At 42.5% G+C, this 12,417-nt stretch overlaps 1 protein-coding gene across 4 annotated transcripts in view; it reads right to left on the minus strand.

The window, feature by feature from the left end:
- ARFGEF3 (ARFGEF family member 3) overlaps positions 1 to 12,417 on the minus strand; it is a 182,985-nt gene that overhangs the window by 90,599 nt on the left and 79,969 nt on the right. For all 4 annotated transcript variants that reach the window (XM_053222185.1, XM_053222189.1, XM_053222187.1 and 1 more), the window contains 2 exons: positions 9,342 to 9,384; positions 6,930 to 7,008 (listed from right to left, as the gene is read on the minus strand). In XM_053222185.1, the coding sequence (XP_053078160.1) occupies positions 6,930 to 7,008; positions 9,342 to 9,384 (122 nt within the window). The remainder of the gene's footprint in view (positions 1 to 6,929; positions 7,009 to 9,341; positions 9,385 to 12,417) is intronic.

Below are 12,417 nucleotides of genomic sequence, written 5' to 3' on the forward strand. Positions count from 1 at the left end.
GGCGGTTGGCATTATGGGTTGAATTGTATCCCCCTCCAAATTTATACGTTGGGAGTCCAAACCCCTGGTACGTCAGAACATACATCAGAACCGGAATCAGGAAGAATTTAATGTGCAAGCACATATTTACTACAGACATATGATACTTTGAAGAGAATTCATTCAAGAATCCTGGAATCCTGGAAGGGAATGGTCAGAAATAAAAGGAGAACTTGCTTTGAAAAATCTTTGGTTGTGTCTCTTTTCTCATAACATAAAGTAAATAAATGCCAAAAGGAAGCTTCGCGCCCTCAGTTCATATAACTCCCAGGACGGTGGCGGGGGGTGGGGGGGGGGCGGCTGGTGGTGGCAGGGAAAGGCAAGACCAGGGACAGGCAGACTGGAACCCTGAGACAGGAAGGAAGAGAAGTTAGCACCAGTCCCAAACTCCAGAAGGTCACATACACACACAACTGTCAAAGGGAGAAAGGTTGCACAGATCCAAGAGCAAGGATTGCAAGAGAGGGGCCCGTGGGTCCCTGGTTCAAGCGCTGTGTTAGATACCTTGGCGATCGGTCTCTGCAAAATTGACATCATGCTGGTTGGCGAGCTATACGCCAAAGGCAAAATCCTGCCCATGGCCTCATGAACCAGACATGCTTTTCACGTTTTTAAAGGTTATAAAACAGTAACAGAAATGAACAGTGAGCAGAGGCAGAGGCAGTATGCGGCCCTTTATGGCAAACTCTGCTCATCTCCTCGTCCAAAGAGAACTGTGCAATGATTCAGATAGTGAGTAATCCGAATACTAATGCCATTATTCTGAAGAAGGGAACTCCGCTCACATTTGGATGTACTCTACCACACCCCCTAAGCGGGGAAGAAGAGATGGGTAAAGGCTGAAACTTATTACCACGAAACTTATTACCATTTGCCAAGAGGAAGGTGGTGGTTGGAGGAAGAATAAGATAGGCAAGACTGGGGCGCCTGGGTGGCACAGTCGGTTAAGCGGCCGACTTCGGCTCAGGTCATGATCTCACGGTCTGTGGGTTCGAGCCCCGCGTCAGGCTCTGTGCTGACAGCTCAGAGCCTGGAGCCTGTTTCAGATTCTGTGTCTCCCTCTCTCTGCCCCTCCCCCGTTCATGCTCTGTCTCTCTCTGTCTCAAAAATAAATAAATGTTAAAAAAAAATTAAAAAAAAAAAAAGAAAGGCAAGACATACTTAGCCATTTTGGGGCCAGGTCAGGACTTTCGGTTTCCATACTCCTACACCCACATGCTTCCCTACCCTTCTGAGCAAGACCTTGTTCCTGGCAGGAAGAGCACATTCTTCATTAGAAGAGACTAGAGACTCTCTAGAGTCTAGACTAGACTAGAGAGACAAGAGACTAGAGAGACAAGTAAACAAGTGGGTAAAGCACTGTGGAGGAAGTGCTACAGGTGAATGATTTAAACACAAGGTTCTAACGAGAGCACAGGAGTGGCATCGAATCCTTAGAAAGATCCAGAAAGAATTTCTAAAGGAAGTGGTATCTTCACGGAGACCTGAAGTTCAAGTAGGAGTCTTGCCTGGCAGCGTGGGGGAGACGGTGTGTGTGGAGCACAGGGGAGAGGGTGGTGGTAGTCTGTGGTTGGAGCAAAGTGTGAAGATACCATCAGCAAGAGGCAGGACGCGAGTGGTGGCAGGGGTCAGATCAGAAAGGGTCTTGGAGGACTTGTCTGGACAGTCAAGGCTCCTATGAGTATCTACAGGGTGTGCCACAGCAATATCGCAAGCTCAAGTAATCAGACCCCATGACAGACAGGATGCGTTGCCAAGGTAACTGGCCTGGGAGTCTCCTTGGAGACCGAACGCGGCAGCTTTTCTGTGGGCTGCGACAGTCTGGAAAAACGGGTGCCCGTGCCTCACATGAGTCACGTCATTAAAGGAGCTGTCTGAAATGTAAGCGAATTCCACACGTGCCCCTTGCTAGATCCACATATGTGTGTGCACAGTGTGTGCGTTTCTTATTTGTCTGACCGTAGACACACAAATATGTGAAAAGCACAAGGCAGAGAGAAGCCCAGAAAGCAGCCAACTCTTTCTAAACACACAAGGAACAATCTGCCTACTTAGGAGGGTGGTGGGTCCCTTGGCCTGGTCTTCTGTTTAGGCATTTCATGGCTGGCAGGTTGAGTGTTGGCTGGGTTTCGTGTGCTGCTCATCTCTGAATTTCTTCCCAGGCTCAAGATCCACGGGGAGCAACTCCCGTGAGTGGGCCAGTGGGCCGTGAAGGCTGAGCAACCACCCGTCCCGGCAAGGCGGCTGCAAGGGTAATCTGACGGCATGTTCTGGATCTCCGGAGTTCTTAATTTTTTTTTTTTTTTTTAATTATCAGTCATTTTGACCTTACCTCCCTTTGAGGTGGTTCAAATTTAGTTAGAAAAAGGAGAGAGGGAATGAAGTAATTGTGTGAGAAGTAGAATGGAATTAAATGCATGATACGGACACTTCGCCTTGCCTCAATGATTCTGAGAATGCTTTGGTGTAGAGCCCTCTCTGACACTCGGTACTGGGAAGAGAGGGGGGTAGGGAGAGGTTGGTTGGAGACCAACAGGCAAAGAATGAATACACATCTTTATGAGCCCAATTATCCTTCCAAAAACTCTTGGATTTAAAAAGCACCATGTAACTCGACGTGCCTAATACAGAGTTCTATGAATAACGCATCTCCAAGACATGTGAGTTGTTCTGTGTACCTGGACGCGTTTTGCGAATCCTCCCCCGAGATTGAACATATCATGAATACATACCCTGACAGAGCGAAAGCCTTGCGAGGTATTCGGGCGTTGATTTTGGAAATGGTCGTTGAGGGGAATAGTGGCCATAGTGTGATTTCGGAGGAAGAGGATATTTAGAAGGTGGGAGAATAAGAAGTTTAGCTAGTAGAAATGAGAGGAGTTGAGGGAGAAAAATCAGAAGAAATTGTAAAAGGCATGAAAACTTGACAAGAAGAATAAACAGAACCACCAGACTGAAAGCAGCCAAGAGCATGGTCCTATCTGACCAGGTGGCCTTACAGGTCTTCCGTTTACACGGCAATGAATGTGCGGCACCCCAGTGTCCTTGGCAACAGAACCCTCATCTTGGGGTAATGGAATCATGAGGCGAAAAACTATACTCAAACACGGTGAACAGGCTCCAGAGGCAGAATGATAACTGGGGAAATGCATTGACAAACCAAGCAAGACTATGAGAATCCTATAAAAACCATTAGGCTTCATAATGACATGCCTAAAGCCATCTTTAAGCCAATGACTAATGAGAAATCCTAGAAAAAACATGTATGTGTCACATGAATTACTTTTCCGAATGAAAGTCCACTTTAAGTCATGGAATGTTATAAATATTGCAAATATTTATCCATAAAAAATTCCATTTGTCCCAATACTTCCTAGAAGATACCAATATTGAAACTCTATAATAATTACAGCAGATATAACCTAGGACTCCCCCAGATAAACTAGGTCATATGGTCACTCTACAGATGGAGGTCCCTAGGGCTGATGTTAGAGACATCCAGGTTTTTTAAAAAAAATTTTAATGTTTTACTTATTTTTGAGAGAGAGAGACAGAGTATGAGTGGGAGAGGGACAGAGAGAGAGGGAGACACAGAATCTGAAGTAGGCTCCAAGCACTGAGCTGTCAGCACAGAGCCCAGTGCGGGGCCCAAACCCATGAACCATGAGATCACGACCTGAGCTAAAGTTGGATGCTTAATTTACAGAGCCACCCAGGCACCCCTGGACATCCAGGTTTTAAAGAACCATGAACTTCAAGCTGTTACTGGACTCAGCTGAAGACTCTTTGCTGACCAGTGAACAATGGTATGTTTTAAAGCTATCATTTATAGATCGACAGATTTGTTCTGATTTTTCTTGGTGGTTACTTTTTAATTATTAATGACATAACTACCTCGAGCTTTTCTAGCACTTAAAACCTTAGTCTTCCCTTAGCAAACCACTCAGGGAAAAAATGTTGAGCTTATTTGTTTTTCCTTGCCTGCAAAGTAATGAACATAGTCTTTAAATTTTTCAAAGTTTTGATGGCCTTTGTTTTATTTCCTGCTAAGACCTAAGTGGGTGGGATAGGAGAAGCAGCATCTTTGACAGTGGGAAACTGCCTGGTTGCTGTCAGTGAGCTGCGGTGTTCCCCTGGTGAACATAAACAACTTCATAGGATGTTAATATCCGATGAAGATTCTCCACGATGGTGACAGAATAAGAGGCGAGCCAATCCACAAACAGGCTTGAATGAAGATTTAAAAAGAATTCTGTACAAACACAAAAAAGACCAAATATCATCCTCCCCTAGGAGTGACTCTTGCTTCTTCTACAATGAGGGCATTGGCTGGCTCCAATCTGCCCCCCTCCGCCAACAGCTTGATAAAAACTAAGATGCCCCATACCAGGATTGCCCCTACTTTCTGACAGCACTCAATCCTTGAACAGACCCTCATTTCCTTTAACCCACTCCAAATCACCTAACTCTCATTCCGATCCTATAGCAATCTCTCCTAAAATCCTTTGACTGGATACCATTGGCTCCCCATAGTATACAGACTCCCTTATTATTACAGGTAATAAACCTAATTCTGCTAACCTCAGGTAATTTTTGGCTACCGGGCATCAACTCTCTTTTAAGCAAATATTCTCATTTGATCATTACAAAAACCCTAATATAGTTTATATTACTAATATTATATTACATAAAAGAAAACAATAAATGATATATTAATAGTAAATAATATATTAACTATTTTATTTAGGCTTAGGATATTTAAGCTTAGGATACATAAGCTTATGGTAGTTGAGAGCTCTGCCCAAGAGCTAGTAAAGAGCAGAACAGGGTTTTATCCAGCTAAACCACCAAAGATAACGTAGTTGAGCCAATAGTGGTTGAACACCATACGTGATTGTATTTTAGGAGAAAACAAGCCAATGAGAAACATATCCCAGCTCTGATATAACAACTGGCTCTGCTATGCGAGAGAGGAGCTAGGCAGGGGTGGGGAGGAGTGAGCACTAGAAGAAATCTAAACCCTGGTCACAAACAGGTAGAGTGAATATATAACCTATCCCAGCCAGGACCCTGTTAAGAGTGAAGGAGGGTGATTAAAATCATAAAGGCCAGGCATAACGTGAAACTCTCCCAAGGTGATCGGGTCACATGGGGACTTCACAGATGGGGTTACGGTAGTTGGTGTTAGAGCCTTCAGGTTAGGGTAACAATCCGAGCCTCAGGCCTCCTGCCCCAACTCTCCGTGGTTAGGAAAGATGGGGACCTGAGCAGAGTACAGGAGAAGCCATCTACACATGCCATCTGCTGTCAGACCCATCCCTTCTGAGGAAAAATAATGTGCTGTCTAGAGTCCAGGGTGAGAGAGGCTTGAGGGTGGGGCTCTGGAAGAAGTGTTTTGCTTTTTGGCTTGTATTACCTATGGATTAAATAGATCTCTTCATTGTTTAAGTGCCTAACATGAAGAGAGCTTAATTTGGTCAAAATGTGCAAAAGGTGCAGGGGCGCCTGGGTGGCTCAGTCAGCTAAGCATCTGACTTCGGCTCAGGTCATGATCTTGTGGTTCGTGAGCTTGAGCCCCGCATTGCATTAGGCTGTCTGCTGTCAGCAAAGAGCCCGCTTCAGATCCTCTGTCAAAAATAAATTAACATTGGGGTGCCTGGGTGGCTCAGTCAGTTAGGCGTCTGACTTCGGCTCAGGTCACGATCTCACAGTTTGTGAGTTTGAGCCCCGTGTCGGGCTCTGTGCCGACAGCTCCGAGCCTGGAGCCTGCTTCGGATTCTGCGTCTCCCTCTGTCTCTGCCCCTCCCCTGCTCATGCTCTCTTGCTCTCTCTCAAAAATAAAGATTTAAAAAAATTAAAAAAAATAAATTAATTAACATTAAAATACGTGCAGGCCCAGGTGACCTAGAGGAACGATGGACACACTGATGTAGAGACCACTAGGCAAAAACCTCAACGAGTCATTCTAAGTTTAGCTCTTAAAAATCCCGAGTTTATTAGAAAAGAAACAAAAATGAACAAATCAACAAGTTTCTGCAGTTTTTCCAGCAAAGTGAGAGACCTCATTAATATTTCAAGTAGACTCTATCTCCCAACTTTTCACTATATATAAAAATTTTTAAGTAAAAGCTCTTTGAATTCTCAAGTATTCTAGTTACTAGTAAATGAAAGTGTCTTTCACAACTCAAAGGGCATTTCAGAATCTTACTGTGTTGGGGGAGTTTGCAATTAACTATGTATGTAGCTGGCAGAGACTTTTCATCTCATCTTGGAAAGTCTAGTCCTTTTACAATTTGGCTCTACTAGAAATGTATAAGTTAACTTACTAACCTACCGCCTGGAGAGTTGGAGCCGTGGATACCGTCTATATGACCTAATTATCAATGATTAAACTGGCATGCAAAAAAAGATGAGAGCAATGTGTTCTTTTCAGAGATATGCAGGTGAGCTCACAGGCTCAGGAAATGTTCGAAGAAATACAGAAAGACCATACAGGGCACCCTTGCCCTTTAACAGAGGAGAAAAGCATAGCGCAGGGTGATGAGAAGACTATTTAGAGTCACACAACTGGGTTACGTCAACTAGCTTTGTCACATCAACTACCTGTCAGCCAACATTCTTCTCCCTCAGCTCCTTGCTCGAGAGATCAACTCTTCTTTGCAAGCTATTGTTTTCCCATTTCTCACGAGAAAATGATACCCTTCAGTCATGGTTTTTGGTAATGTGGGCTTGCCCAAAGTCACTGCATATATTTCTCAGGAATGACAGGTGAATACCAATGGGGGAAACCATCGTCCCTATAATCTGCAATCTGAAGTGATTCTGTAGACCGAAGTTACCTCAGAAACGGACCTCCGATGAATAAGAACACCAGTGTTGAAGGCACTTACTTGATGGCGGCTTGTAGCTTCTCACACAGAACGGTGAGCACAGAGACAAGGTCATCACAAAGGGACTCAACTGTTGACCCTTCAAACAGAAGAGGTTATAAGCATTAGACATTGGCAGAGGGCACTAGAAGCTTCCCCAACAGTCCTTCCCATCCTCGGCTTTTGATGTGTTTGGGAACAAAAAGGTGGTGTTCAGATGCTGAGCCTGCCTTAGGTCACCAGAATCATCATAGAAAATATAAGTATTCATTTCTGAAGGAGAATACTGAAAATACAGTTAAGAAAACGATAGATGTTTCTTATCATACGTAAGACTCATTCGCACTTAACAAAAGATACTTTGATTAAGAAACAACACAACTGACCACGATTTTCTCAATATTTAGGCCAGCAGACTACCCATGTATCGCTTATTCTGACCTTTGGAATTTCTGGGTCATTTGACCACACTTGAGTGGTATCAAAGAGAGAAATGTGGCCGCGCGGAAGAAACTAAGGAACTCGGGAAAGAGGGCACAATAACTTAGTCATCATCTTCACCACTTGTACTATTCGTCTCGCATCCTCAGGGCACAGGGTTGTTAATGGAGCAACCAATGTCGGAAGAAATGATTTTCCCTCCAAACATATTCATGCCCAGAAACCAGCAACCAACTCCCACGGAAGCACTGAATGTACTGGAAAAAAGGCTGACATTTAGAGTCTGCTCAAGTACTGGTCCACAACTTGCTGAGCGCGTGGGCTCAGGTAAGCTCCGGTTTTCCCTTCGGCAGAACGGGGACAAACGATCCCAACCTCACAGAATTGTTGGGCAAAGTGCAGTAACAAGTGGAAGCATTTGCTTTGCCTGTAACAGACACCTTTAAAGAGCTATACAAATGCAGCTAAGTATTTGATGAACGTATAGAGGAAACAATGACCACGAGGTCGAGGAAAATGGAGGAAAAGGGCGAGAGCATAAGAGAGGAAAAGACCACAAAGTTGGAGGAGGACATGGAAGAGAAACGGCTAATCATCAGAATTCATGACCTTCGATGCAGGAAGAAAACCTGAGAAGTGACAAGGTACAGTGGTAAGACACAGTTACAAACAAATAAAACCGTAAGTAGCCCCAAAACTCAGGTTTAGGTAAATGTCAGTGAGTCCGTTCATTTTTAACTGATGTGTATTTTTAAAGATCTGTCTTTGACCAAGAGGACTTGAACCTCTTGTTTTGGCTTATGAAACCAAAGTGAAGATTTTATGGGAGCTGCAATTGCCCAAAGAGGGAAAGAGTTGGGTGGGGCCGGTCACTGGGAGCTTCCACAGGTGGCAAGATGCTGACGCACATTCCGGTGGGTCTGTGGCCTGAGAACGGAGCAAGGGGCGATTAAAACAACATGCTCGGGGCGCCCGGGTGGCTCAGTGGGTTGAGCGTCCACTTGAGCTCAGCTCGTTTGTGCCCTGCATTGGGCTCTCTGATGTCAGCACAGTGCCTGCTTCCGATCCTCTGTCCTCTTCTCTCTCTGCCCCTCCCCCTCCCTCAAAAAAGAAAAAAAGAAACATGAAAATAAATAAACAAAACAACATGATGCTCAAGCAATGCCTTCAGAGATGGCTTGACATCTTTCTCATTTCCTTCCTTCACTGTTTCTCTTAATTGTGGCTGCTTGGCTGTTTCTCTCTGTCCCTTCCGTTCCCCTTTTCATCCTCTCCTCCCCTTTTCTTATTATGAACAAGCGAAAATATCAAAGAAAAGCAGATTTTCTAGTAGTTTTTAAATTACTGAATAAAATCTGAAATAAAATACAGCTCAATTTTGTTTTAATGACATAATTTGGATATTTCATACCTCTTTCAGAAAACAATACCACCAAACTAAAACCAAAAAACCAACTGCTTGGCAATTTTATGGAGACCTTTGTTTTTCCTTTTCCTCTAGGTCAGAAGGAAATTCCCTACCTTGATTTCGTCTGTTATTTAAACTGAGCTGTCTGTCCTGTAAGACTCCCTGTGAGGTTCCTTTTTATATATATTAAAAAAATGGCACTTCATAAACTTACTTCTGGTGCAATAACCCTGTGCCAGTCAGATTTCCATAACCTTCCATCCAATTCTCATTTTACCAATGAATAAACCCGACTTCAAGGAGAACAGCAACGACAAAAAAAACCTAGGCTCCAACAGGAAGATGTATGAAGAATTAATATCCTTCGGATGGTTGGTACAGAAAGAGGTGTAGCTGGCATGGGGTGCAGGGACAGAAGGGAGATTAAGTAACAGCTAATGAATTGCCAGTAAGGCAAAGGTAAGCCGAACCTCTGAGAACGGTGAACTAACCTGGGAGCTCCCACTCATCTTTACACCCCCAGTGCCAAGCACACAGTTGGCACCCGCTTCTTAAATTGCACTAGCAAAAATCGAATCCAATACCTTGATTCCTGAATTCCTGTGGGACGTCCGGGTTTTCAATAATCTAGTGAGGGAGACACACAGAACAATTAGGAGATTCAGGCGAGAAAATTTCTGACTCCTAGGCAATGGAAAATTTTAGGAAACAAATGTCATTCTGAGCGCTCTGGGGCTCAACTAACTTACCTAAGTGCACCCTCCAGGTCTTGATAGCATTACTCATGGTATTTGTGAAAAGACTCTGATGTCTGGAACCGAGCTCATCAGTTCCAGAAATAGTTCATTCAAGAGTCCACAGTCTTCACAGAAATGTAAGCCCGTTATGCACTTTATTTATGATTCCAGGGTGCTGAGCTGGGACTTAGAGCCATACCTATGTAAACAGGTTACCTTTGTACAGAGAGTTTGTCCCAAGGTCACAGATTACACTTTGATTGGCACCTAATGAATACAGACTCTTAATAAGAAGAAGGATCAGGTTTCTGAACTTTAAAATACAGGTTCAAAGATGACTGCTGGTCAGAAGCACTTACTTCCTATTTGATGGGGGATCATATTAACTTCCAACTGTCTGACCAGACCAACCACTCTGGGCTGTGGCTAGGCAGGTGTAGAACTATCGGGGTAGAGACAGAACCTTGGGGGAGGGGAGAACAGGAAGGGAAAGACGTTGACTATTAATTAGGCTCACTTCCTATTGCAGAGAGAATTTAGTGACTACTAAAAGGAGAGTAGAAGCCTCTTAGGTCTCCCCACATCTGAGCACTGGAAAAGAAGAGAGCATTTTCAGGCTAATCAACTACCAGACTTGTAAATCATCCCAGGGCACTGTTTTGTTTTTTAAACTTGTTACAGGCACACATCTTTCCTATTCTTTGTTCCTCAATTTGAAAGCTCAGCTGCTTCCATAGCATTCATTGTGAAATGCCATGTCAATGTCCACAGCTCAGTAAGTGGCTAAATACAAGTGTACAACAGCATTTTCTGGAGGAAATACATCTGAATCGTTTTTAAAGGACAAGAGAAACACTACCACCAACCCCTTAAGAATTTACGTGAGGTATTTTTGCTTTTTGAAATTAGTAACTTGAAATTTCACCATGGCTTTCATCATCTAAATAATTCAATAACAAAGCTTGATAATAACTCCGGGATCCTGATGATACAAAATCAAACTGCATAATCTTTCCTGGGAGTGGGGATAGACATTAGGTTGAAGATACAGTTGGACCCTTGAACAATATGGCAGTTGGGAGTACCAATCACCCCTTATGGCTGAAAATGTGTGTGTAACTTTTGACTCCCCCAAAACATGACCACTACAGCCTATTATTGGCCAGAAGCCTTACCAATAATAAAAATAAGTCAATTAATACATATTTTGTATCTTATATGTATTATATTCTGTATTCTTATATTAAAGTAAGCTAGAAGAAAAGTGTTATTAAGAAAATCATAAGGAAGAGAAAATGCAGTACTGTATTTGAAAAAATCTGTATATTAGTAGACCCAGGCAGTTCAAACCCATGTTGTTCATGAGTTAACTGTACATTTCATGCTAATGCTTTTGGCAGTCTAGATTTATTTTCTTTTCATTGTATTTAAGTCTTCCTACTTCTGATATGGCCCATGATGTCTTCCTGTGATGGGTCATGCTACATATCTTCCCCAGGTAATGTGAGGTTCCCATGGGAGAACATAAACTCTCCTTCGAATGAACCTCACTGTGCCTATAGACCTCTTCCCTTTAATCGCCATTCTTAGCTGACAAAACTTTTGTCTCTCTCTAGTTGACATCACAAATGCTACAAATATTAGGATCCTGAGAATTGTTTTTCTGGGACATGGACACATCTCCGGGGACTGCATGAGTAATAGAAAGGAAATAACAGGAAACACTAATTTTCCACCTAATTTGGGATCTTGCCTCAGGCTGGGTAAGTCCAGATGGTCAGTGATGAGCAGGACCAGAGGGCTGGTTAGACATACAATACCAGGGACAGAGGCAGATAACCCTGTCAGTTTTTATTTTCTTAAAGATTTTATTTTTAGGCAATCTCTACACCCAACATGGGGCTCACACTCATAACCCTGTGATCAAGAGTCCCACACGCCACCAACTGAGCCGGCCAGACACCTCACCATCTAAGTTTTATCCAGACCTCTACAGCTTTACCTGTTACCGTTCTTATAGAAGAACAACATGAGCTAACAGGCTAAGTCATTTTACTTGAAACCAAATACCTTCCTACTTAAAAATTTAAAAATAAGATTAAGTGAACTAACATAAGTGAAATCACTTTGAAATTACAAAGTTTCATTTAATGGTTCCTCTTAAGACATTCAGACATCATTTCTATTATAGTATTTCGTCATGTTGCCATTTAGCAAGGATGAACTATGTATGATTAATATAAGATTCTCAACATCTGAGGTTTATCTCTAGTAAGATGTGTTTTTAACAATTTTTTCTTAAATGTTTTTTCCTTAGCATGTTTTCCATTTACAATTTGAATTTCTTTTAAACTACTATTCCCATATTATCATACTCAAAATCCTAGTATAAATGAAGTAGTTTTTAACAAAAGGTAAGCTAACGTCATGTCAAGATAAAACAATTTTTTAAAATAGAAACTTAGGCTTCGGACACAGCAAACATTGAAAAAAAAATCAGTATCTGCTTTTTCAGATTAGTGTGGTATTTTCAACACTGGCTGTTGCAGTCACAGTTAGGAGCCTAGGGGTTCGGTGATGGTTCTTTCACTGATAAGCTCATTCATTTTAGATTTCAATTTCACCTCTCTGGGCTTCATCTTCCTCATCTGTAAAATGAGGGCTAAAAGAATTGGACTAGGTAAGCTGGAAGGTTCCACTCAACTCTATAAATTAGAAAATAACTGAAGGTAAAAATTAGAAATGATTTTAAGTGAAACATGAGACCTTAATTTCTGTAAAGTTAATTCATGAGATGTCTCAGGCTGCCACTGAGATCCCTTATTCTAAAAAATAATAAAGTGTTCAATTCAGAATACTTCTTGCAGATTGCAAAAGAAGTTTAACCTGAATTCTTCAGAGGCAGATTTAAAAAACCAACCAC

Source organism: Acinonyx jubatus, chromosome B2, assembly GCF_027475565.1.
Source record: "Acinonyx jubatus isolate Ajub_Pintada_27869175 chromosome B2, VMU_Ajub_asm_v1.0, whole genome shotgun sequence".
Lineage (NCBI taxonomy): Eukaryota > Metazoa > Chordata > Mammalia > Carnivora > Felidae > Acinonyx > Acinonyx jubatus.